The sequence below is a fragment of the Ochotona curzoniae genome, unplaced genomic scaffold (genome assembly GCF_017591425.1).
Source record: "Ochotona curzoniae isolate NIBS_2020 unplaced genomic scaffold, NIBS_Ocur_1.0 contig_3498, whole genome shotgun sequence".
NCBI classification, from domain to species: domain Eukaryota; kingdom Metazoa; phylum Chordata; class Mammalia; order Lagomorpha; family Ochotonidae; genus Ochotona; species Ochotona curzoniae.
In genome coordinates, this window is record NW_024465885.1 from 3,072,008 (window position 1) to 3,099,786 (window position 27,779).

The 27,779-nt window shown below is 39.8% G+C and overlaps 1 protein-coding gene across 1 annotated transcript; it reads left to right on the forward strand.

Annotated features, from left to right (window-relative positions):
• Positions 1 to 27,779, forward strand: ATG3 (autophagy related 3). Its single transcript, XM_040980487.1, has 12 exons — positions 1 to 330; positions 3,098 to 3,139; positions 8,563 to 8,612; positions 11,707 to 11,777; positions 12,863 to 12,970; positions 16,993 to 17,042; positions 17,572 to 17,653; positions 23,800 to 23,834; positions 24,223 to 24,378; positions 25,098 to 25,225; positions 26,473 to 26,541; positions 27,506 to 27,779. The coding sequence occupies exons 1-12, from the start codon at positions 259 to 261 to the stop codon at positions 27,585 to 27,587; spliced, it is 945 nt and encodes a 314-aa protein (XP_040836421.1). The 5' UTR covers positions 1 to 258; the 3' UTR covers positions 27,588 to 27,779.

Consider the following 27,779-nt stretch of genomic DNA (forward strand, 5'->3'; position numbering starts at 1 on the left):
TCCCGGGGGCGAAGGGTGCGCGCTGCCCGCCCCTGTCCCTAGCTGCAGCCCGAGGCTCCGGGGCCTGTGTCGCGGTCGGGTGGCGGCGGGCCCCGCCTCCTCGGCCCGTTGGTGCCGTCGCGTCGCGTCCAGTCCCTCGGGCGCCGCCGGCCGGGTGTCTCTGACTCGGCTGTAGGCGGGGGACGTGGGCTTGCCCAGCTCCTGACCCGCCTGCTCTCTGCAGCCCGTCGCGGGGCCGGCCGTTCCTCCGGCCCCAGGATGCAGAATGTGATTAACACCGTGAAGGGAAAGGCACTGGAAGTAGCTGAGTACCTGACCCCGGTCCTCAAGGTAAGCGGGGCCGAGCCGGCCTCGGGTTCGGGGCTGTTTGCTGCCCGGAGTCGGTGTGCCCCGGAGGCGCAGGGTAGCAGACAGGCAGGTGCTGTCCCCGCCGCCGTCCTCCGGGGCCGCCTGGCTCCCCTGGGTGGACGTGGGGCGACGCTCCCGTGCGCGCTGCCGTGTCCACCGTCGCGGGTCTCCATGGGCTTGGCAGGTGGTCGGTCCCCGAGTGGATGTCACAACGGTAAACCTGACATCGGAAGTTTGGGAAACTTGGGCAGCCTGGGGTTTGCTATTATTTTTTAAAGGAGCAGATAATCGGTGTTTGAAACTGCAGTGACAGTCACTTTTTTTCCTTTCTGGTGTCCCCAAAAGTCTCTTAATTATACGTATGAAATGGGTAACTGGTGAGCGAGGTTCCACCTGCGGTAGATTTCACGGGAAGGTGAAACGGAACCCTTATCTCAGAGGCAGTGAACCCAGCTAAGGAGCGAAGCCTGCCTCTCCCCAGGCTTAGCCATAGCTGTTATTGGTTATTCATCTTGGCCTTCGCTGGGAAACGGGAACAGTTTGACCCTTCTGGATTACTGTGAAGACAACAAGTCCAGCGTTTCTAAAAAAATTGTGACATAGTAGCTATTACACCCGGGACTCCTTTCCAAACGACTAGTTTCTAGAACTGCCTTCAGATTTTTCTTTTATAACTCTTGGAGAGTTTTGTTGTAACTTCTGCCTTGTGGAGAGTGAGCAGTGATACCAAATAGCTGGCAAATTCTTGCCTTTTTTTAAAGCTTTAATTTAGAATTCTGTCAAACATGATGGGATGAAATACTCGATGCGAAGAGTTGTGGACAGTTTTATTTTGCTCCCTTTCAGTGTCACGAATATTGGATCAGTACATTTAAAAATTTTATTTATATAAACACTTTAAAGCGATACTTTTTTGGATCAAGTAAGAACAGCAATTATAAATGAGAATGCCACCTCTGTGTATTTGCTTACTGTGAAGGCAATTTCAGTTGATTATTCAGTTAACTATTTAAAACTTGAAGGTAATTTTAACAGTTGAATCGGATGCCTCTCTTACATATTATCGTGTTAACCTTTCAAAAAAATTTGTTTTGTTCATTTGAGGGGAAGATTTAGAGAGAGAAGGATAGAGAAGTCGTCCATCCACTGGTTCACACTGCAAATGGCCATAAACGCCAGAGCGGAGCTGATCCAGCCAGGAGCTTCTTGTCTCCCGTGTGGGTACAGGCTCCCAGGGGCATGGGCCATCCTTGCTGGCTTTCCTGGTCATACTCAGGGGCTGGATTCTAAGTGGAGCAGCCAGGACTCAAAGACATCACCAGCGCTGCAGTGAGAGGCTTAGCTGGCTAGGACACTGTGCTGCCCCCTGCCATGTTAACTTTAGTTTATCTACATGTGTATTAAGAGTTTTAATAATGCATCCTTGTGAAATTTTTGTTTAGTTTCAGGCAGAAATAAGCAGGACGCCTTTCAGATGAACTGTAACTTCCATAGCCCAGTTGTGTTTTACTGAATTTATGATAGAGGTATTTTTTCAAGAATCAGTTAGTTCTTCAGGAAACTGAAAAAAAAAAAAAAAAAGAAGTGTTAAGTATGTCAGTAGGTATTTTTTTAGTTTAAAGGAAAGCAGAATTAATGACCCTGTCCGTGTCAGTCCTGTGTAAACTATGAAGTTACAGGGAGAATTCTTAGTTTCCTGCTAGATGAGAGAAGACAAGGAGAAAAAAATCTTAAGGAAAGAAATAGTGGCCTTCCCCTACAAGTAAAAGTTTCAGGAAAATTTTGCTTTTTTGGGAATATGTATTGAAGAAAAGCCAGAATCCTTCTCCTGATGTTCAGGGCGCGCTCTCTGGTGGGTGGAGGCCCTGGGTCATCTCTGCGCTGGCCTGTGATCCCTTCCTCGTGCCACCCTCCCCGGCCCTGGGACCCCGTGCAGCACACGCTTACTCTTCCCGCACAGAGCCTTCTCTCCAGTGCCCATTACTAAGGTGTTCCAGTCCCCTTCAGAATTCTTTGTTCTTACCCTTCTGTTTTAAAATAGCTGTCTCTTCCCAGCTTCTCTCTACTGCGTTTTCCTGTCTGACTTAGTATCTATTACCAATATTAAAACCCTTCACAAGGTCAAGGATGTTTGGTCTATTCTATTCATACCTACCTCTCAGTGTTTTGATTAATGCCTGTCACATAGTAATTAGTAAATATTTGTTTAATGAGTAGTGTCCATAAATGGATCTCTTCATCCTTGTAGTCTCTATTGCAAAATCTAACGTGTAAAAAAAAGTTTCATTTAGTATAGAATTCTTGTTTAGACAGTGTTGTATCAATATCTCAGTGGAAATGAAAATGATAGGAACATGTTAAATGATTTCTACTTTCAGTTTCTAATATTGCATGGGATGAATTATAAAAGATGTTAACATGTTTAAGACATTTTTGCAAAGCTGTAAAATGTATTTGATTTTTACACAGAAGCACTGTGTAAAAGACTTCATGTTGATTTAAATACTTCTTTTGTTTGTCCATAGAGCCTTAGTGTGTAGCAACACTGATCAAATTGTGTTGAACTTATATTCATGTTTGTTTCCTACATTACAGTTGTGTGTTTCTTGTTGTCAGGGGTGTGTGTGTGTGTGCGTTTTGTATTTTCTCCATTTCCCTGGATGGATACCAAGCAATATGTTTGCTCCTCAAATATGTTTCAGCTGGAGGTGAAAGGTGATGTAATACTTGCTCTTTTTGCTCTGTTTAGGAATCAAAGTTTAAGGAAACAGGTGTCATAACACCAGAAGAGGTGAGTGTTAAAGGTATTTTGAAGTGTTAAAGGTATTTTGAAGCCATAGTCATAGTAAATCGGTAGTATTTCTGTTTTGCACCAAAGCAATTTGAAGTTTAATTTTAAGTTAGATTTTGTGGACTAGTGATGAATGGGGATTTTTCCATGCCCTGGAAGATGTAACTTCCCCTCACTATGCTGTTTCTCATATTGCTCTGTTAGTTCCTTTTATTGGGAAATGAGAGTCACAGAGAGAATGGGAGAGTCGTGGGGTCACTTACCTGTATGTTGTGTTTATGTCATGTTGAGCTACACAGTGAACTCTTGTTCGCTGGGTTTTGGCTTGGTCTATGCCGGGTGTGAACTTTGCTTGCTAGTTTAAAAATTTTGTTGTTGATCGCTTAACATTGCTTTTTCTTTTTTTTTTTTTTTTTTTCACTTTTTCCCTAAACATGTAACATCGAAACTGCTTAATGCTAAAAAAGCTGTTTTGTTAAACCAGTTGTGTTTAATTGAACTTTTGGTTTTGAAGGATCATGTCATGTGTTTATCATGTCTATAATAGAGATGTAGACTAATTATATGAATAGTTGTGATTGCGTTAAGAGTTTTTTAAGATTTACTTATGTATTTATTTGAAAGGCAGCGTTAGAAGGAGAGAGAGGCCTTCCATCCTCTTGTTCACTCCCCCAAAGGCCTTGATAGCCAGAACTGAGCTGATTAAGAGCAGGAGTTTCTGGGTCTTCCATGTAGGTGCAGGTGGCCTTGTACTTGGGCCGTCCACACTGCTTTCCAAGGCCATTAGCAAAGAGCTGGATTTGAATCTGCATCCATGTGGAATATTAATGCTGCAAGTGGAGGCTTAGCGTCCTATGCCATGGCACTGGACCCAGGACTATATTCTTAAAAAGGCAGGAAATTTATTTGGTCTCAAACATTAACTTACTTAATTTCTTTCTTTCTTATATAAGATGTATTTAATTTTTATTAGAAAGGAAGATTTACAGAGGGGAGAGACAGAGAAAGATTTTTCCTCTGCTGGTTCATTCCCATGTGGCTACAGCAGCTGGAGCTAAACCAATTGGAAGCCAGGAACAATTTCTGGGTTTCCTATGCAGGTGCAGATTTCTTAGGCTTTGGGCCATCCTCCACTGCTTTCCCCCAAACCACACGCAGGTAGCTAGATAGGAAGTGGAGCAGCTGGAACAAGAACTGGTGCCCATATGGAATCCCAGGATGTGCAAGGTGAGGATTTAGCCACCAGGCCACCATGCTGGGCCCACAATCTTTGATTGGAAATTCAGCTCATTGACAGTGAAATGTGGTTATTGTTTTTAAATGGCACGGTTTGAAATAAACCATGTTGTATGATAATACTGCTACTCCATATTTAAAGACTTCAAGCCTAAGCATTAATTGATCTTTACATTTTCATTTGTGATCTTGTCTAGGCCCGAATCCTTAAGAGTTCTAAGAATAGTTGGGTGAGATGTGGCTGATGGAGGGGTGGGAGGCCTGGCACATTGGCATAGAAGACTAGTGCTCTGCTTCTGGCATGAGCATCCCAAATGGGTGCCAGTCTGTGTCCTGGATGTTCCTCTTCAGATCCAGCTCTCTGCTTATGGCATGGGAAAGTAGCAGAGGATGGGCCTCCATCCTTGGGCTCCTGCACCTACGTTGGAGAGCCAGAAGGAATTCCTGGCTTTGGATCAGCTCAGCTCCAGCTCTTGTGGCCATCTGGGAAGTGAACCAGCAAATGAAAGACATCTCTGTCTCTCTTCTCTTGGTGAAATCTGCCTTTCAAATAAATCTTTAAAAAAATAAGAAGAAGAATAGTTTGGTGAATGTATCTCTTGTCTAAAATTGTCTTTATTTTATGGAAGTTTCATGGTAATATGGAAAGAACCTATGAGATTTATTTTCTAGACCCGTTTCTCTAATTTCTTCTCATTTGGGTAGGTCATTTGAGCATCTTTCTATCTCATAAAAAGAAAACTTTTGCCTGGACATTCCAAAAGACTTGTTCTATGTTAGGTTCTATGAGTTCAGTACCTCTAATACTAAATGAAATTTAAGTTTTAATCTCAAGTGTCATTAGCATTAATGCCAAGCAGAGGTATAATTTTGATAGGACTCTTTATCTGCAGTCTGGAGCAGAGCTGTTTTGGTGCTCTTTGACGTCACCTCTTCTTTGAAGGTGGCTAGTCATTGGATGGAGTAACTGTATTGAAAGGCTGATTCATCCTAGGAATAGTAACTGTTTGATCACATCACAAAGCAGCTGATGAATTTTCTCCTTTCTAAACGAATATAGTACTGAACATCTGGCCCAGATGAGTACCAGGTACATAATGTTTGGTTGTAATAAAGTACTATAACACAGTTGAGTGAGATTAGAAACAAATCTGAGAATAATCGGAAAATGTCATTTGCTTTGGGTAAATACTGTATGTTGGGTTGATTTGTGCATTTGTTGCTTTGTGGCTATTTTAGGTCCCCAGCTAAATTTCATTGAGGGGTATGGAAGCATTGCCTGAAAAGAGGGTTAATCAGTGTCTGTTTTGTGTCACCGAGGAAGGAACTAGATGTGTTTGTAACTAGGTTAAACAGAAGAGTACTTAGGAAGTACAGCTGCTCACCAAGATGTAAATGCCTAATTTTGTCTTATTGGACTAAGAATTATATGTTTTAGTCTCATAAGGAGCTAGTCAATGTGAGAAATCTGTTTTAAATGATATTGACAATTTAGGAATTTGAATGTGTATCCTAGATTGCATTGCACTTGAATGTGAAGCATGTAATGAGGGCCACTGCTTAGTGAAGGTGGATGTGTGCTTGCACTGCTTTATTGATGCAGTTCCGTTGTCCTTGTAAGTTTTCTTCTAGGGTTTTGGTTATTTGGTTACTTTCAGAGGGACCATGGAATAAATAAAATACTAAGATCTGAGTCCTTGAGCTTGTTGTCAATATAATTAAAGACTTTCTAAATTATTTAATTACATTTTGTTAATTACTTATGATAGTAAATTAGTTTGTGACAACTAGAGAGCTAAATGTAGCATTTGATTACTGTATTCTCAAAAATGCTTAAACCTTGGAGGAGGAGATGTATTTTTTCTTTGACTTTTGTCTACTTAACTAGTTTAACAAGATGCTTGTTTAAAATTGAGGAGCAACAGCCTTTGTAAGGTTTCCGTTAGGAATACAATTCCTAAATAAATGACTTTGTTAATATATCACATTAAAGGAGATTGTTCTTCAGATTCTTCTTTGATAGAATTTTACTTTCAAATTCAGTGAATATTTTATATGGACACAATTTTTCGGAAAACCATTAGAACGTTAGATGTAGTAGTGGATTTTTGCCATGTGATAAACCTGTGAGCAGTACAAGATTTTAAGTTAGAGCTGTTTTGAAATAGAGTTGGAAAAGTGTATGTGAGGGTTGCTTGAGTTGGATGCTGAGGTTATACTTACCAGACTTTGCTTTTCTGCTCTCAGCAGTAGCAGGCTTTCTTTTTCTTTCTTTCTTTTTTTTTTTTTGTTTTTGTTTCAGATTTATTTATTTATTTATTTATTTGGAAGACTGAGTTACAGAAAGGGGGAAGCAGAGAGAAGAAATTCTTTTCACTTGCTGGTTCACTTTCCAGATGGCCACAACGGTCGATGCTGGGCCAGGCCAAAGCGAGGAACTGGCCTGCATGATGTAGGGGCCCAGGTACTTGGGCCATTCTTCACTGCTTTTCCAGGATGTTTAGAGGAAGAAGGATTTGAAGTGGAACAACCAGGACTCACTAGGTACCTTTATGGGATGCTGACACTGCTAGTATTAGCTTAACTTACTATTGCCATAGCACCAGCCCCAGAGATTTCTGTTCTTCTATAAGACCAGCTTATGTACATTTGTATTTGGAAGTCTTAAAATATTCAATTGTTTTCCTTGAGTCTTCTTTTAATTTTTATTTTTTCTCAAGATTTTATTTTATTGTATTTGAAAGGCAGAGTAGGTCAGGAGAATCGGAGGAGAGAGAACAAACTTCTGTCGGCTGGGTGACTGTCCAAAAGGCAAAGCCAGGTCGAGGCCAGGTCGAGGCTAGGAGCTGGGAACTCCATGCAGTATTGTCAACGTGGGGAGCCAAGGCTCTAGCTTCTGCTACCTTCCCAGGAGCATTAGCAGGAAACCAGGATTCCAATCTGGAGTGCCATAGTGATATTGGATTTAGTGCCATAAACAGCGGTTTAACCCACTATGCTACAGTGCAGGCTGTGTATTTTTTTTTAAGATTTATTTATTTATTTATTTTTATTGTAAAGTCAGTTACACAGAGAGGAGAGACAGAGAGAAAGATCTTCCATCCAGTGATTCATTCCCCAAGTGACCGCAACGACCAGTACTGTGCCAATCTGAAGCTGGGAGCCAGGAGCTCTTCTTGGTCTCCCACGCAGGTGCAGGGTCCCAAAGCTTTAGGCCGTTCTCGACTGCTTTCACAAGCAGGGAACTGGATGGAAGTGGAGCTGCCGGGATTAGAACCGGCGACCATATGGGATCCTGGCATGTTCCAGGCAAGGACTTTAGCAGCTAGGCCACTGTGCCGGGCCCTATGTATTGTTTTTAAGCTAAACTAAGCTCAATGTCCAGTTAATGTCCAAAGTTTGTGGAGAATTCAGTTTCTTAATCTTCTAAGTCATTCCATTACTTAAATGTCAAATAAGCAGCAATTTACATAGTAAACATGTCTATTTAGTAACTGTTGCAAATATTTTTGTTTTCAGTCATTAGCAAAAATCTGTATTTTGTTTTGCCATAGAGTGAATTTTGACATTTTGGAAATTGTTCTCTATTTGAGGGACAGAGAAAGAGATAAACACGTACATAAATATGGAGTGAGCTCCTATGTGCTGGTTCACTTCTCAGCAGTGACCAATGAACTCAGTCCAGGACTTTCATCTTGGAGTGCCAGGAACCCAGCTACTTGAGTTGGCATGGCTGCCTCCTGAGACGTCCTTACAAGGAGCTATAATCAGCAACCAAAAGGGAGCTTTAACCTGAGCCATTCTGGGCTGGGGCACGGCACTCCTAATGTCATAGTGGGACGAAGGCTTGCCTGGGATTTTGACATCTTAGACCCTGTAACCTTACCTTGATAACTTCAAGATGGTGTGTGTTCTTGCTGTTATTTAATCTAATGGTCAGTATGAATTTTTAAAAATTAGTACTTGGTATTTGTTTCTTCAGTGTTAATTCTTATGAATGTTAAAAAAAATTGCAGTTTAGTAATGAAAAAACAAATCTTGAGATAGCAGCCTTGAAAGTATTTGTATTATAATTGGTTGCTGGGTATTAGGATTACCTGGGGTGATCAGTTTGGTATTTTGCCATACTGTGTTGATGTTCAATTTTTCCCCCCTTTTTTGTTATATTCCTTTTGACTCCTGAATAGTTTGTGGCAGCTGGAGATCATTTAGTCCACCACTGTCCAACATGGCAATGGTAAGTTATCTTAAGTAAAAAATACAAGTAAGTAAAAGGTATGGCTTCGAAATTATGGCAGCTGCAGAGGTTAGTGCATGGAAAGTAAAATGACTGGTTTAACCCTTCAATAGACTTTCTGTTGAGCCATGCCCAACAGAAAGGAAAAAAGTGAGCGTTTTAGCTCCCTCTTTTATTTTTGTATTAGTATATAAAGTGTATGTATTTGAGATATATACATTTACTTTTTTAGTTGGTATCTTTTAGGACAGTAAATGCAGGAAGGACTTAATGGAGTTTTAGGTTGAATACCTTTCCTCTTTGGAAATTAGATGAAGTGGAAGGTTTGTGTTGCCATAAATTTGCTTGTAAGATTTTGTTTTCTTCATTAACTGTTTTTGAAAATATTTATTTTTATTTGAAAGGAAGATTTTACAGTAAGAGGAAGTGAGATAGAGAAGGTCTTCCATCTGCTGGTTAACTCCACAACTGGCTGCAGTGGCCAGAGCTGAGCTGATTTATAGCAGGGAGCCAGGACTTTGTCCTGAATTTCCAACGTGGGCACAGGATCCAAGAACTTGGGCCATTATTCACTGCTTTACCAGGCCATGAGCAGAAAACTGGATCAGAAGTGGAGCAGCCAGGACATGAACCAGTGCCTGTGTGGGATGATGGATTAACGTGCTGCACCATCGCACTGACTCCTTTTTCGTTAACTTTTAATCATGATAATAACTTAAGCAGTTTAACAACTCAACCAAAGTGGAAATTACTAAATTGCTTACACTGTAAAAGCATTTTTAAATATTCTGAATAATAACTTTCAAAATAAATGTTTTACTATGAAGTCCTAGTATTCTAGAATGTGGATAGTAGCTGGAACAGGGATGCCAGTTTTGCAGGGCTGGTTTTTGTGGCTAGAATTGCTTAAGATTGTTGCCTTTAGATTTGCTTCAGTGTTTAATAACCCTTCCCCCCATAATGACACTTTTTTCCTAATTGTGGTTGAATAATGAAGTTGGTGAGGGTGGCAGGGTATGGAAATCTGTAGTTAATAAGGTTCTAATTAATAATGTTTTTCTTAATTTCTAAGGAATCTAAATAGTGAAAGGATTATAAGCCAGAATTGGAATTCTTTCATCTGTGGTATACTTTATTCCCCTTCATTTTTCATATTTAACATACACTGCAAACAGTTATCACTGCTTTTTATCAATTGCTCTATATCTTCTAGGACATTATTATTAAGAAAGACCAAGCTCTCAGGTTATTTATTTTAAAGATTTGTTTTTTTTTTTTTTTAATTGGAAACTCAGATTTATGGAGAAAAGGAGAGACAGAGCTATCCGCTGGTCACTGGTTCACTCCCCAAGCAGCCACAATGGCTGGAACTGAGCTAATCTGAAACCAAGAGCCAGGAGCTGCTTCTGGGTCTTCCATATGGGTGCAGGGTCCCAAAGCCTTGAACCAGCCACCTTGAACCAGCCATCCTCCATTGGTTTCTGAGGCCACAAACAGGGAGTTGGATAGGAAGCAGGGCCACCACGATTAGAACCGGCTCCCATATGAGATCCTGACACATGCAAGGCGAGGACTTTAGCCACTAGGCTACTGTGCAGGGCCCATGTTTTTTATATGTTGTTCATTTCTACCCTTATTTCTGTTCCATATTTATAGTTAAATTAAATTCATATAAATCTATTAAGAGTTATCTTTCCACTCTAAAATTTTCTGTTAAAACTGTCTAGCTCAGTGTTCTGTTCTACAATTTACTTGTATTTCAAATCAAATGCTTAAAATTTAATAATTTGACAAAATAAGGGGATTTTATTCAATATGATACACACATTTATTGAGATTTTTGTTTTACTGCTTAATTGTCTAAATAGATCCTGGGATATGTTATTATAGAGATTAGTGTATGTAAACAAGATATTCTTTTAGCAGGTGCTAATTAAGAGTGCCATTTTAGGCATTAGGATGATTGAAATAATTTTATTGTAACTCAGAACATAATTATACCCCACTTCAGTATCTGCACTTCTGGCTGAATTGCTTTTGTCAAAGGAATGATTTGTTTTAAATCAGTGCTAGAAACAAATTGTTTCTATTATAGTATCTTCGTGAACTAGATAATTTCTTTCAGAACTTTAGCATTTCCCCAGCATTGTTAAAGTTCGCTCTTGAGATTAAGTCAAAAAAGCCTAGAAAGCTGTCATATGATGTTATAGCATTTCCTGGCTTATGCTCAAATCCAGGCTTTCCACTTTAGACTGAAGCTTCAAAAGGCAGCAAAAGTCCAAATTAATGTTCTGCCTGTGACAGGCACCACATGTCTCCGCAGCTCTGGGCAGTTCTGTTAGCTAACCCATAAAAGAATATGCACAAGTTTTGTTAGAGACACCGGTGCAGCTCTGAAGTGAGATGGTTGGCTGTGACCGCAGAGGAAGTAGTATTTGTACTATTTTAGAGTGGAAGCCTTGGAGTCACTGGCTTTTTCACAGTAGGCAACCTGACCTCTCTAAGCTTTAGTTAGTTGCCTGTAAAATGGAAATATTACTCTTATAATAATTAGTTAGGAAAAAATAGATTCTTTAAGTTTTGCTCTTAATATGCTCCCAATAAAAATTATTTTCAGTATTGTGGTACAAAATATCTTTTGTCTCTTTGTTCCAATTTTAATGTAGTAGTAGGAACAAGGATCTTGCCAGCCACCTACTTTGTTATGTAATGTGAAGCTTTTTTCCTGCCTCTTCATAGTGTCGAAGTGAACGGGGTTAAAACTCCGAAGATATACATTGGTACACAGCTCACAAGGAAACGGTTTTTTTTTTCTTTTGTTAGAGATAGTAGTCCTACGTTATTCTACGTAGATTGTCTAATGTTTGATTCAAATTCTTCCGGGTGTTATCTGTATCTCTGAGTATACTTCTACTACATTGCTGTGCTTTTTTGTGCCCTGACATATACCAGTTAATAGCAAACTTCTCAAATCAGTTTGTAAACAATTTTCTAGAGATGTGAATTCTGTAGTTTTGAGATTTACATGTGATGTCTTCTGTATTTGCCTTTTAAAATATATTTTCTATTTTGATGCTTTTCACTGTTTTTAAAGGGCTACAGGGGAAGAATTGAAAGTGAAGGCATATCTACCTACAGGCAAACAATTCTTGGTAACCAAAAATGGTAAGCAGTATGTTGTATACATTAACAGCTTTGCACAGAGCTGTGTTAGAAACAAAGCAAGCCTTACCTACTGATCCCAGTTTTTGAATAAAGCTGTGCTTATAGCTTCTCTCAGACAATTGAAAATTTAGTGAAACTCTGGATTTTGTTTTGCTGGAATAATCTTCTCTTATTTGATGTTTTTTAAAGGTCTTTTTTTTTTTATTTGAAAGATTTTCAGAGAGATAAATAGAAACCTCCTCCATACAATGACTCATTCCCCAAATGGCTTTAGTGTCCATGCCTGGTCTATGCCAGAACCAGAAGCTTATAACTTTGCCCAAGTTTTCCATGTTTGTGGCAGGGGCCCAAGCTCTTGGATCATAGTATTCTCAGTTCCCATTCTTGTTAGCAGGAAGCTGGATTGGAAATGGAACAGCTGGGACTCTAACCAGAGCTCATGTTGGATACTGACATGGCAGTTGGAAGCTTACACTGAGCCACAATACCAGCCACCCCATTTTGATGTTTATCTCCTTTTTGTTCTATTTTTCCAGGGCCTTAAGCAAAGGTGATTTTCCTCAAAGTGGGTTGTTTCCATGATTAACATTAATTTTTGAAGTTAAATTTTTCAGTTTGGTGAATTTTAAACGTATTGATTGTGGATAACTTGAATTTTAATATGTTAACTCTGAAATGCATTTTGTAAGTTCGTTTTGTGAGTTGTAAACCAGAGGTCACCTTTGCCACTGCTGAGTGTGACAGATGGTACTGCCTTATTCTCAAAGCTATTTAAAAAAAGATGATGTTCATTAGTCTGAAATTGAAAAATGTTGTATCTAGCTTCAACCTGCTGTTCACAGACTATACTGAGAGCACTCCCTCTGGATCCTTTCAACTTGCCTTCTGACAAATTTAGGGAAAGATAAACATGTTCCCATATTTATGTGCCTGTGAGCTAAATGCAATTCATAACTGTTTTCATAATAAATATATTCTTAGTATTTTGCTTGTGTAAATATTTTTTATAGAGTAAGCTTTTTCTTTCCAGTAGGTTTGTGGTTAGCAAATTACATGTCAGTAATTGTATTTATCATTATATGTAGTGCCATGCTACAAACGGTGCAAACAGATGGAATATTCAGATGAATTAGAAGCCATCATTGAAGAAGATGATGGTGATGGAGGATGGGTAGACACATACCACAATACAGGTAAGAAAATGGATTGGTGTATTAGTTTTAAACTTTGACAGTCATAGAAGGCTTGTATTTAAGATTTGTTTTATTTGCAAGGCAGATTTACAGGAGTGAAAGGGGAGAGATCTTCTGTGCACTGATTCACTGCCCAAATGGCCCCCCTGGCAGGAGCTGGGCCAGGCCAAAGCCAAGAGCTTTATCTGTGTCTCCCGTGTGCTGCAGAAACCCAACCACTTGAGCCATCTGCTGCTTTCCCAGGTGCATCAGCAGGAAGCTGGAGCGAAAGGAAGTGGAACAACCAGGACTCTAATCAGCACTGGTGACGAGCCTTAAATTTAAAAAGGAGTACAAAAGGCTGTATTGCTATTAGGAGACTTTCACCTGAAAGAAGTAGTAATGCAAATTGAAGTAATAGACAAAGAAGCCCTTGGAGTATAAAAGATTTCTGTATTGCTTAAATACTTACATGTGGACTGTAATCCACTGCCTTCTGAGGTGTATTAGCAGGAAGATGGTTGGAAGCAGAGTAGTTGTGACTCACACTGGCATTCTCATGTGGAATGCAGGTGTCCTAAGTAGCAGCTTAACCTGTTGCATCACAATGCCTGCCGTTCCAATGCTTAAAAACGTATTGGCCATGGCATTTATGTAACTCTGGTTCATGCATACCTATCATGCTTTTGTGTTCAATGTCATGGCACAACAGTTTAAGCCGTCACTTGTGATGCCAGCATTGTGTATTGAAGTCACATCCACCTCATTTCCTAACTATTTTCTGCTAATTTATTTGGGAAGGCAGCAGAGGATGACATAAGTTCTTGGGCCTCTGCTGTAGACACATGAAACCTGGGTGACATGTATCTTTACATAAGTTTTCTCCTTACAGGAGATACATCCCCAGCAGCAGAGATAGAACAAGATTCCTTAAGCTTTACACTGTTGACATTTTGAACAAGATAGTTCTTTGTGTAGCATTTCTTGTGCATTGTGGAATGTTTAGCAGTATCACTGTCTTCTAATGACTGAATGCCATTTGCAGCCCCTGGTTGTGACAACCCTGGGTTCTTCCAGACACTGGCAGAATCTGAGTAAGAGGACAAGAATTGCTGCCCTCAGTTGAGACTCAATGTAGGAGTCATAGTGTTGAATAGCATGCCTTTCTCCTAAACTCCCTTCCTGCTCTACATAAAGAATATTGCATGTGTTGATGTGGGTACAGATGCAGTACCTCAGCTCCTTGATCTGGAATTTGTCGGCTTCTTCACTGACTATGCAGTTATATCCCTTGTTGGACATAAAGGTTCAGTCATTTATCAGAGATGTAAGTATATTGGTATGATTGGATTGGCCACAATGAGTTTAAAAAGTGTTGTAATAATGAAGGGGATAAATAACATAAAGCAGTGTTATACTATAGCTCACTTAATATCTGTAATACTGTTTCTGAGAAACAGCCTTAGGATTTTAGCTTTATAAATTGCAGTATGTCCTAATTTGATGAGGACAGTGTTTCCAGTGGACTGACAAGGCCCAGGTGCTGTATTCAACTTAGTGTTCCTCTAGCCCTGTTATTCCTGAGTTTCTTCTTTTAATCTATTGCCCTTTAGTCACAGCTTCTCTTTCCTTTTTGTCCCTTCCCTTCCCTTTTTAAAAAGATTTATTAATTTATATGAAAAAGTTACAAAGAGAGATGGAAAGACCGATTCACTCCCCAAATTAACACAACCAGAATTGGACCAGGTCAAAGCTAGGATCCAGGAGCTTACTGGGTCTCCAATGTAGGTGGCAAAGGCCCAGCCACTTGGGCTATCCATCACTGCTTTCCCGGGCCATTATCAGGGAGCTGGATTGAAAGTGGAGCAACCCATATGGGATGGCAGGTGCCAAAGATGCTGGATGAAGCCCCTCGGGCTGCCTGGTGGCTTGCTTTGGGGACTTAGGGATCTGGATTTGCATGGGGCGGGGGGAGGTCATACAGATGGTAGTGAGTGATGGTCTGTGTGTTTATGCCTAGGTGGGGAATTATAGCAGAGGAATTTCCATGGATAAGGCCACTGCATATGTATGTAAGCAGGAAGGCCTGTAAGGATCAGGCTGAAGTGCAAGCACATGTGGGGGACCCGAGGTGGGGTAGTTAGCATCGACCAGCACCAAGCACCACTCACTGGCATGCACTAAAGCCAAGGCTGGGGCATACCAATGAGAGTTGGAACAGGATTGATGGTGTTAGGATGGGTCATGCCAATACTTAGCATGTGAAAGAGGTGGGTCTGATAGCAAAATCTGGAGGGGATATGTGGGCTCACCCATTGGAACCATAATCTCCGCTGGTACATCCAAAAGCTGGACGAGGTGCTAAGGGGATGCCCCAGCTGGATTTCACTTCCCACAGGTGAGGATGAGAGCAGGATTGAGGGCAGCAAGCAGGGCTGCAAGCTCCCCCAGTGGCGTGTGGACTGTGTTTGGGTAGCCACAGATTGGGCTAGGCTCCAGAACCCACCAGTACTCATGAGAGCCAGGTTGGGTATAGAACAGGCAGGGCTAGGTCTTGACTCCTGCTGAACCACATGAAAGCTGTGTATGGGCGTGGATCATGTGTAACTCTGCTGCAACATCCAACAGTAAGAACCAGAATGGGTGTGGGATGGTTGTACAAGACCACTGTTCTGTCAGAACAAGAGGTGGGCAAAGTCAACCTGGCCAAGGACCCACTTGTGTGCACAAGTTCTGCCAATGGGAGGAGACCGGACAGAGGAGCTTGAGAAACTCCTTTGTCAGGACTCAGTCCCTGCAGGTGAGCACAAGAACTAAGGCAAGGAGCAGCCCAGACTATCCCAGGTTACACTACACACTGGCATACATGTGGGTCATGTCTGGGGCAGACCAGGCTGGGCCATTTCATAACATCCACTGGCAAATCTGAGAACCAGGACAGGGTGCAGGAGGGGCCAGGTCAGGCCGCAATACCAGCTGTTCATATTAGAGCCAGGATGGGGATCTGGCTGTACTGGGCTAAACTATAGTAAGCATCAGCAGGCGCTGGAACTGGGGACAGGCTGAACTCAGCCAGGCTGTGCAGTACAATAGTGGATGTTGAGCTGAGGCTAGCAATGCCAGCCTGGGGTTAGTGGATATCTGGTTTGTGAACCTGAGAGGAGATCCAGTGGTGCTTGAGTCACCCGCCTGGGTCCTGGGGCTCACCTACTAGGTGGGTGCCGGATTCATGAGCCACACAAGGGGCATGCTGGGTTTGTGAGCCCAGGGTTAGGGGATCCAGTGGGGCTTGGGTTGCCCGGACTGGGTCATGGGGCCTACCTGCAAAGTGGGTGCCTGGTTTATGAGCCACAAGGGTGGGGGATCCTATGGAGCATGGATCACTTGGCGTGAATCTGAGAACATTGAGAGGTATTTTGAGGTAGAAATGTTTAATAATATCTGGCTGACTTGTGGTATTACTGGTCAGTTTTTTTGGGACCACTGTATTTTTAGATATTTACTCAGTGAAATACAGTAGAGTCCTCATCGAACTGAAGGTCGGCTAGTAGGGATTTTAGTCCTGGATAAAAGACAAATAATCATACCTCTGGTGACATTGTGTATTCATAGTTAGAAATTATTAGTTTAATTGCCTCACAACATAGTGTTTATGACAATTAGATATAATGTAGAAACACTTAGTGAAGTAGAAAGTTTCGTATTAATGTGGTGAATTGTTACTACCTGTGGATATACTTGGTTTCTGAAGCAAGTAACATTTAACGTAACTGATGGTTAGTTGAGAAAATTTTGGTACAGGTATAGTTAAAGTGTATATGTAGGCTCTGTAGCCTGAATCTATTAATTTTTAGAATGTAGGGTGATAGAAACTCCAGCAAGAATACTAGATAAGGAATATAAATGAAAAATGAAACAACTTTAAACATTTCAGAGAAGTTGTAAAGGCTAAGAAGCTAGGTGTTTTTGTATTGCTTTTAATCACATATTTTGGATATCTATAGCTTAATTTTAGTTATCTTTTTCTCCTAAATTTTAAACAGGCATTACAGGAATAACTGAAGCAGTCAAGGAAATTACACTGGAAAGCAAGGTACTGGTTAATTATATTTCTGAATTCAATGACTTAAATAAAATGTATATGTAAGAGATAGAAACATGAGCTGGGAAATAAATTGGAAGTGAATCATTGGGATACGAACTAGCACCATATGGGATGCTGGACCTTGCAGATGGAGGGTTATCTGGTTGAGCTTATCACACCAATTCCTCTTTTTTTACTTTTTAAATGTACAGGTTTAAGCAATTTTGAACACATTTCCTAATACTAATGAATTAGTTAACTTAAAATACTGTTTTATTTGGATCTCTGCTGGCAGCTATTTTTAAGGGCTAGCTTAGGTGGCTCTTGGTGTTCCCATGATACTTTTAGTATAAGTAATTATCAGTAATGGCACTATTGAATTTGTCGTCCCCTCCGGAGTTTGAGTTTCTTGAGGGCAAGAACTGTCTTCTTATTAATTTTGTAGTAGTTGGCACTGTGCTAATTAGCATATGAGTCTCCAGCATTTGAAATAATGGACCTGTTTAGGTGACATTAAATGTGATTGATTTTTTTTTAGGACAGTATAAAACTCCAGGATTGCTCAGCACTCGGTGAAGAGGAAGAAGAGGAAGATGAAGGGGAAGCTGCAGATATGGAAGGTATTGATGTTCCACATTTTCTTTAATATTAATTTGGGGTGTTTGTAATTCACATGGGAAAAGAAATCTCCATTTTAAATTTAACTTTGAGTAACCTATAGAGAATTTTTGCTTAATTTTTTTATTTTTAAAATATTTTTGTAAAGATTTATTTTTATTGGAAATTCAGATTTACAGAGAGGAAGAGAAACGGAAAGATCCGTCCACTGGTTTGCTCCCCAAATAGCTGCAGCGGCAGGAGCCAAGCTGATATGGGGCCTGGAACCTCTTCCTTTTTTTTTTTTTTAAAGATTTATTTTTATTATTTTTTTTTATTGGAAAGGCGGATATACAGAGAGGAGAGACAGAGAGGAAGATCTTCCGTCCGATGATTCACTCCCCAAGTGAGTGCAATGGCCGATACTATGCCGATCTGAAGCCAGGAGCCTCTTCCGGGTCTCCCACACAGGTGCAGGGTCCCAAAGCTTTGGGCCGTCCTCGACTGCTTTCCCGGGCCACAGGCAGGGAGCTGGAAGGGAAGCAGGGCTGCCGGGATAGAACCGGTGCCCATATGGGATCCCAGGCATGCAAGGTGAGGACCTTAACTACTGTGGCACCGCACCGGGCCTGGAACCTCTTCTTGTTAAGTCACCTGGGTATGGGGTACCACCATCCATTGCTTTCCCGAGCTGTGAGCAGAGGGCTGGATGGGAAGTGGAGGAGCCATGACACAAACTAGTACCCAGATGGGGTGTTGGTGCTCATAGGTGGAAGAATAGCCAATTGAGCCATTGTGTTGGTCCTGCCTAATTAAGTCTTATGAATGAAAAACCTTCTTGATCCTGAACTTTTTTACCTGAAACTTTGAAGAGTTTCGTCAGAATTATTTCCACTCAAAGAATTTTAATTTTGGATAAAGCTGCCAGATATAATTCATTTTTTAAAGTTTTTTATTTTTATTGAAAAGCAGATATACAGAGAGGGGGAGAGACAGAGAGCAAGATCTTCTGTCCAGTGTTTCACTCCCCAAGTGACCGCAACAGCTAGAGCTGAGCCAATCCGAGGCCAGGAGCTAGGAGCTCTTCTGGGTCTCCCACGTGGTTGCAGGGTCCCAGGGTCTTGGGCCGTCCTCAGCTGCTTTCCCAGGCCAGGAGCTGGATGGGAAGCAGGGCTGCCAGGATTCGAACCAGCGCCCAAAAGAGGTCCGAGCGTGTGCAAGGCGAGGACTTTAATCACTACGCTATTGTGCCAGGCCCAGATAGTAATTCTTAACACTACTTATAGAGCAGGACAAAATTTTCGTACAACTTAGTATTGTTTTATCCCTGCTGATACCATCTATCCATCCAAACTTTAAAACAGTGATTTTTTTTTTTAAATTATTTTATGATGTAGTTCCATAGACCCTGGGATTTCCCTTTTCCCCTCCCCAAATCCCTCTCCCCTCACTGAGTTCCCCTGTATTATTACTATAGCATAGTTCTTCATAAACAGTCATAAGTCCATCATTGTAGGCATGGACAATGGCATAGAGTCCAGCATCCTATTGTCAACATACAGTAAAAGGTTTCATTGGAGGTCCATCGTTAGTCTGGAAATAGAAATGCATACTGCATTGTATCCGCACATCTGTATATAATAACTCCCTTACACATTTACTGTACATCCTCTTAAATGAAAATCCACAAGACAAAATCACCAACAGGAAGAAAAAAGAAATTTAACAGTATCATGAAGTTAAATAATATGCTACTGAATGACTAATATGTTGCTGAAGAAATGAAAAAGAAAACCAAGAACCTTCTTGAAGAAAATGATGCTACTCTATGATCTATGAGTCACTGAAGAATTTAATAACATTTTGAAGAGATGAAACTAACAAAAAAAAATCAAAATCTGTGAGATATAGTTTCTGCTGATCTATCTTTGTGAGATGTGTTTCCTGTAGGCAACAAATAGATGGATCTGTTTGAATTACAGAAAATCCCTTCACAGCCTCTAAAATGTTTTGGGGCTACCAGTTAAGAACCTGTGTCTCAGTGGCTCATTATAATGAGATCTAAATCCACTATTAACAAAACATAGTAAGTAAAACAGGTCTGTGACTACATGGCTACCCAAAGCTTCATGTTTCATTAGCTTCACAGAGTTTAGTAAATGTGAAATGTTAGGCATTTAGCCTAGCAATGAGGATACCTGTCAGGATTCTTGCATTGTGTATTGGGGTCCCTGGGTTTTATACTTGGCTCTGGGTCCTGGCTCCAGCTTCCTGCTCATGCAGACCTAGGGGGCAGCAGTGATGGTCCCAGTAGTGGGTTCTTGCCTCCACATGGGAGATGGAAATTGAGTTCCAAGCTCCCAACTGTGATCCTGTTGATGTTTGGGGAATGAATTGACAGATGGAAACACTTTCCACTGGGAGAATTTCTGTTAAATGCAAACCATTTCTTTATTATGCTTAATTTTCTCTGCATTATTAGATTCTGTTAACCACTTTTTTTATTTTCTGACTTTCATGATAGGGAGTTTTCTTCCTCCTTTGACTGTAATGAGTTTTGGGGGAATTTTTTTTTTTAATCCAGCTATTAAACATTAGTGTTTCATAAGGTTTTCTTTTTTTCCTGCTCAGGTTCTAAACTCCCGGATGTTATATAATCTTTTTTAAGAATATTTTTTGAAATTTTTCATTTTATTTGAAACGTAAGGGCACAGAGTTGGAGGACAAGAGATCTGGATCTGGCTTACTCCCTTACTGCTTGCAACAAACCAGGTCTGGATCAGGCCAGAGTCAGGAAGCCAGAGCTTGATCGTCGTCTCCATGAGGCATGTAGGCATTGTAACACTATTGTGGGCGTCTTAACACCATGTGACTTGTGGGCATCTTAACACTGCATCTGCTGCCTCCTAGGTTGCACATTAGCAGAAAGCCGTGAAATGCACAGCAGAGCCAGGAGTGTAAGCTGCATACTCTGCCTCAGCAGCATCGAAACCACGGCCAAATGTCTACCTTCTCTGCTTTTGAGATTTCTCTAGTGGCTGCCATTACCTGGCATGGAGATTTGTACAATAGAAAGTAACTGAAAAATTACATTATTCTGTGAGAGTTTAAATATGAGAATAATGAATAAATATAAAAGAGAAGTTGAACAAAGGAAAATAATATGAAAAAAAGTTATTGGAGGCTGTAAGACGATTGAGTCCCCCCCAAATCTGTAGTTTAGGGTAAGATAGTTTTATTTTGTAGCATATTGACATAGAAGGCAGTGCCAAGTTAAACCCAAGCACTACAATGGGAGTGAATGCTTGCTGAACTAAAAGTATCTCTCAATTCATTTTCAGGTGTACACGAAATCTACCTGTGTAGCTGCTCCTTAGTTTTAGTGAAAATCTAGTTACAGGAAGAATTGGTGTATATATAACTTTGCTTAAGAAAAGTGTTGATCACTACTATAAAAAGTAACTCAGTGCATTTGTTCACAAAATATTGGGCAATATAAAATCTGTGTATCAGGCACTGGTTTTGGTGCTAGAGAGAAAGCAATTAGCATAACTTTTATGGAATTGACAAAGTTTGTGGAGATTAAAAAATAGGCGAGGGTTCAGTGCAATGGCCCAGCGGCCAAATCTTCACCTTAAGTACACCGGGATCCCATATGATGCCAGTTTGTGTCCCGACTATTTCACTTCCCATCTACCTCCCTAGTTTTGGCCTGGGAAAGCAGTAGAGGATGGCCCCAAACCAGTACCCTGTATCTGCATGGGAGACCTGCCAGAAGCCCCCCGGCTCCTGGTATTGCATGGGCTCAGTTCTGGTCATTGTGGCCACTTGCTGGTGAACCAGAGGATGGAAGATATTTCTGTCTCTCCTCCTCTCTGTAAATCTACCTTTCAAGTAAAAATAAAGAAATCTTTTTTTTTTTAATGAATAGCATATATTCTATATGACTTGGTTACAAGTGTGTGTGCCATTTGAATAAAGCCAGGGAAAACATGAGTGGATGTGCTGTTTGAGTATCCGGAGTTGAGAACATGCATCATACAAAATACCGCAGGAGACATCTGGAGCCAGAGAGCGGTGAGAGGGAGTGATGAAAGGAGTGAAGAGTGCCTGTAACTGCAGTGTTGGCCACAGGCCACGGGGCAGGGGCAGCAGTTAGAGGCTATGGAGAGCATTTCCACTGGAAGTGATGGTAACCTGGACTGTGGTGGTAACATTGGGAGTGAAAAGCAGTGGAATTCTGGACATATTTTTAGCAGGGCCAAAGGAATTTGCTGCTAGGTGGATGCTGGATATGAAAGAGGCGTTAAGTGTGACTCTAGTTTCTGACTTGAATTCTGGAACAATGTGCTTGACTGAGATGGGGAGAATTAAAAGTAGTAAGCATTACGTAAGGAACCAGGTGCTCAGTTTTAGATATTTGCCTTGCCCATTGGCATCCAGTGGAGTGATGAAGAATAAATTGGATATCTAAGTCTGCACACAGGGAATAAATTTGGGAGCTATCAGCATTAAGAGCCATTAAGTCTTAGTGAAATTGTCAAAGCAGTAAGTGTGACTAAAGTAGTGGAAATGCAGAGCAGCCAGCATAGGGGATACTGTAGGAGCAGCTGTAAATGAGTGGGTAAGAAGACTGGGAAATTAGGGTATCTTAAATGCCACTGAGTTAGGGCCCAGCGCAGTAGCCTAGCAGCTAAAGTCCTTGCTTTGCACACACCAGGATCCCATATGGGTGCTGGTTAGTGTCCCGGTGTCCCTGTTTCCCATCCAGTTCTGAGGACAGCCCAAAGCTGGACCCTGCACACACATGGGAGACCCAGAAGAAGCTCCCGGTTCTTGGCTTCGGATCAACGAAGCTCCAGCCGTCGTGGCCGCTTGAGGAGTGAATCGTTGGACAAAAGATCTTGCTCTCTGTCTCTCCTCTTCTCTGTACATATGACTTTCCAATAAAAATAAAATAAATCTTCAAAAAAAATGCCAGCAAGTTAGAGCCTTGTAGAGAGGAAGGAAGAAATCTTTCTAGATATTCCTGAAAAATTATAAGGAAGATGAAAACTGGAAATTTACTACTGGTCGATGTAATGAAGTATATGTCACTGATCTTGATGAGTCCATTCTGTACACTGAGAGCAGTTCCTCCCTTATGTGCCTTTACCTTCTGCGGTCCACATTACCTCCAGTCAACATTCAGAAAACATTAATGGGAAATTCCCTAAGTAAGTGCAAGTTTTAAATTGTGTGATAACATCTCTCATACTCCTACTCCATCCCACGAGGTTGTGAATTCCTTTGGTATATCCACACCGTGTATGCTAACCACCCATTTGTCACTTGATAGTCTTGTTATCAGATCTGGTGTAAACATAATACTTAGGCTCAGGTTGTCCTTACTTTACTGAGTGATGACTTCAGACTCTAAAGAGTACAGACTCAAGTTCTTGAAAAAAGAAGCTGTGAAGAGGTTTCTTTCAGTGAATAAGTGGAAACTTTAGATTTAAAAAGAAAAGGGGAAAAGTCATGCTGATACGGCTAAGATCCATGAGATGAGCCAGTCTTCTATAATGAAGTTGTAAAGAATAAAAAAAAGATCTTTGCGCTAATTTTGTTCTTGTGTCTTGAGCTGTGAATGTTATTGCTGTAATGTGTAAGTGCTGGTGAAGATGGAGTGAGTTCCAGTAGTTCTGCTGCATGTGGTGGCAGTCAGTGCGAATTTCCCTGCAGATAAGAAAGGAGAACTGCTTAGAAATAGCTTGGTGTGCACCGTTGAGTCACTGAGGATTCTACAGGGTTGTTCTGGCAGTCGGTCATTAATCTACTGTAGCACTGACTTTCTCTGGGCTTTTGTCTTATAAAGGATTCACTTCTGAAAGTATAGAGCTGTAGTACTCACTCATGTGTATTCAATGTCCTCAGTTGAGCGTAAAATCGAAATGCCACTTTTCAGTAACTTCTTAGAAAAAGTTTTTATTTAAAATGTTTTAAAATATTGATTTCATAGTTGAGAGGGCTGCACACCCATGTGGACCTTGATTAGAGTGTGCAGAAAGGTGGGTGATGATAGATTCTTTTATTTTCCTCCAGTGTCTGCAGTCTCCTCCAGTCTCCTGCTGCTTTTTGATTTACAGAATTTTCTTGAACTTGTTTAACTTACTGTTCTTTTTTATGACAGAATATGAAGAGAGTGGATTATTGGAAGCAGATGAGGTTCGTAAACTTTTTTTCAAGTTGATTTTAATGAAGGAACAGTGTTTAGTGCTGTTAATAGCATTGCATTTTCAAGGAAATTTTCTTTGCTTCCATTGAGTTAACTTTTTTTTCAAATTTTTTATATTTTTATTTTGCTTTATGGCACAGTTTAATAGGCACTGGGATTTCCCGTCCCTCTCCCCAAGGCCCTTCCCCTCTCCACTGTTTTCCCCTCTAGTTTTTTTTTAAATTACATTTCATTTTGTGACAGTTTCATTGGCTTTAATCTTAGCTTAAATTTTAAGTTAATATACTTTTGAGGAAAAAATAGTAAGAAATACTGATTTTTCTAGAATGTCACAGTTACATTAATGTGGTGGTGTAAAATTTCTGTGTTGTGTGGCAGGCTACCCTAGACACAAGGAAACTGGTAGAAGCTTATAAAGCTAAAGCTGATGCTGGAGGTGAAGATGCTATTTTGCAAACCAGAACTTATGACCTTTATATCACTTACGATAAATATTACCAGACACCACGACTATGGCTGTTTGGCTATGATGAGGTAAAAACAATTGTATTTTAATGTGAATATTTTAATTGTTGGACTTAATCCCTTTGTTATAGTCTTTTAATTTTAGAAATCTTATTTTATATGTAGATGATAAGTACTGGACTTGTTTCTTTTTTGAATAAATGGAATTTATTTAGTGTGATAATTTTAATATTAAGAACTAAGGAGGAACCTATTACATATTTATTACTTTGCCTCTAAACTTATTTCTTCAAAATGTAAAGAAAATTGAAATTGGTAAGTTTTAATAAATTTCCGTGAGATTACATATGTTGGATATGTAGCCATTTACAAAATGATCGTGTCACATGTTTTCTCCCTCAAGAGCCAAAACTCTGAGCTCATCGTCTTAGTTAACAAATAATGAGATCAGCTAGTTCAACTTACCATTTTTATGCTAACAGGTGGGAAATAAAATAGGGCTAAAATATGAGTTATAAAATTATAAGATATTTTGACATCAGCCAGCTTGTGTTTTTGTGTTATCTTCCTTGGTTAGATAAGTGGCTGATAATGTCAGCCTGTGTGTGCAGATTCCTTCCTCCTCCCCCGATATAAATAAGTAATGAATGTCTCCCTAATCAGCTTATTTCTAATTAGCCTGGGATTCTGAATTGCAGGTGGTATAAGGGAGGCTATAATGTAAAATTAAAGTTGAGGTAAAAAGTTTTAACATAGTGATTTCTAAGTTTTTTTTTTTATGTATTCAGCAACGACAGCCTTTAACAGTTGAACACATGTATGAAGATATCAGTCAAGATCATGTGAAGAAAACAGTGACGATTGAAAATCACCCTCATCTCCCACCACCTCCTATGTGTTCAGTTCATCCATGCAGGTCTGTGCGTGTATCTATATATCTAAACACACAGTTTGTAGGTTTGTGTGTGCGTGTTTGTTCCATGACTTTATCATTGTGGAATTTGCTAACCTAGCACTCTTAACAGAAAAAATTACAAACAAAATTGTTTCTTATAGTCAAATATGTAATAAAAAATGAAAAAATAGTTTATTTGAGGTTTAATACGTAGGAATATATTTGGTATCTTTATTAAGTGTGGAATGCTTATTTGTAAATTTGGCTTCTTTTTGCAGCTCCTGCAATTTCCAGAGTTTATATATTAGGCTCAGAAATGTTCACCTAATGGGGTCAGCAATGGTGGTGCAGCTGATAATTACATTGACATTTTTGGAAAAAATAGATAATGAAATGTAATGGCAAGTAAATGTGGCAAAAAAAATGAGTTTTAAATGAGACTTCATTTTATTTAATTTCATTATATTCATTTGCTTGTGCTGCCTCATTCTGTGCTAATCCTTGATGCAGTACATCACTGTCATCTTCTAAGCTGACAGCCTGTGTCACGAAGGGTGTGTTCATAAAAGCTGGAGCAGTGTCATTTCCAGGATCAGTATGTAAAACTATTGTCTGAGTGTTGCCCAGAAAAGCTCTTTGATAAAACTAATTTATAGCATGGGAGAGGTCCCGGTCATCCATGAAAGGATTTGTGAGTAGGGCAGACACCTTTCAGATAAATACATTTTGTCATATAAAGCCAAGATTTATTCTTAAATAGGGTAAGATAAATTTTAGTGTACCCATTAGACAGGTAAAAACTTTTTGACTGACTTGTTAGTTTTTTGTGAACTCTTAGTTTTGGCTACTCTCAGCTAAACATTTAGAGAGAATCACAGATTTATAAAAATTCTCTCTTTGGGGAAAGATACACTTGTTAGGTTCTTCTTTGAATAGGCCTGATCTGATCTGTTGTTTTTTCTTTTGTAACAGCCATTTTCCACCTTTATCCTAATTGATTTCCTCTTCCTCTTTTCCCTCTCTTCAAAAAACTGATTAATGCCATTAATGTTCATTGTGGTTTTTATGCCATTCTAAAATTACCACTTATTCCAGTAAAACTATCTATATGGTTCAACAATCTGACTTGGTAGGTGGTAAAGAGGAGATAACGATAGCATGTTACAGATTAACTCAACAGTAGAGCAAATTTCTTCACAATTGAAAACATGCTTCTCTTTTTTTGATCTAATCTACTCATACTAATAAGATACATTCTTTCCTTTTAGGCATGCAGAGGTGATGAAGAAAATCATTGAGACCGTTGCAGAAGGAGGGGGAGAACTTGGTGTTCATATGTATCCTTTTTAGTCTGTGTGAATGATGGCTTATGGTTTAGGTTTTTGTTTGTTTTTTCCAAGTTTGGATAATTTAGTACACTTCTAATGACATGGTATCCATGACTTATATTAGTGTTTCATACTTGAAAGTTCTGTCAGGAGTCTTTCTTTTGAGCACATTATATTGTTAGAGCCTTGTTCGGAGGATTGGAACACATTCCAATATGCATCTGTAGCTGTACCTTTTTTGGAGAGGTAACCTACTAATTTAGGATCATTTTTTTCCTATAGATATTTCCAACTTAACATATTTCCAAAAAGTGTTTTTCTCTGACAAAAGGAAAATTAGGTTATATTTATCTGCGCTCTTGAAGCAAGGAACTCAAGTTAATCAAATGTTTCTTAAAATCAGTTGTCTCCAGAGACAAGCATCTGTCTTCTTTGTTTCTATGATTCACCTAATCAGTTGACTGGAGTTGACAAGAAGAGTGAATTAATGTCCAGGCAAGATGGGATTTCAGAATGTGTGTTCATAGCATATATTCATCAAAAGCAGTTTGTAGTCAGTCATTTAGATGCTGAATAGCTTGAATTGGGTTGGTACTAGATTAATATTGGAATAATCTATTACTCTATTGTACAATAGAATTATTGCACAGTAAAATATAGAAAAAAATTATAATAGGAACATATACTAAGTAAGTTAATTATTAAGGATTTTCATTTATTTTTTGGTTACAGTATTTTATATTCATTCTGTCTCATTCTGTCTAACATACAGTAGTGAACTTAAAAGCAGTAAAGGTTCAGGCTAAATAGATTTATGATCTTTCAGTGTTGGCACAATTTTGTTACTATTTTCATATCAGAGTAATTGGGCCTACATGAACTAAACTTTGAAAATCAAATATTAGGGTGGATGGTTGGGCAGTCTAAAGAACTTAATATTAAAATCTTACTTTCCTTAGCTAAAGACCTTTAGGTATCTTCTGATTTTTCTGAAATTTGTACAAGCTGTCATTCCAACAATAGAGTATGACTACACAAGACATTTCACCATGTAATGAAGAGGACATAGAATTCATCCCAATTATTGATTCTAGTTTTTAAAAAAATAACCCATAGATGTGACCATTGACCATATTCACCAATATGTATAATTTCTTTAATAAAGGGACTTATATGATTTTGCATTAAGCAAAAAAAATGTTCCAGTACCAGCCTTATTTGTTTAATAAAAGAATATGAAGAGCAAA

Coding starts and splice junctions, on each gene's coding strand:
- ATG3 (XM_040980487.1), top strand. CDS start 259: ATGCAGAATGTGATTAACACCGTGAAGGGAAAGGCACTGGAAGTAGCT. Junction 24,379..25,097: donor GGCTGTTTGGCTATGATGAG/GTAAAAACAATT, acceptor TTATGTATTCAG/CAACGACAGCCTTTAACAGT. Junction 26,542..27,505: donor GGAGAACTTGGTGTTCATAT/GTATCCTTTTTA, acceptor AAAGACCTTTAG/GTATCTTCTGATTTTTCTGA.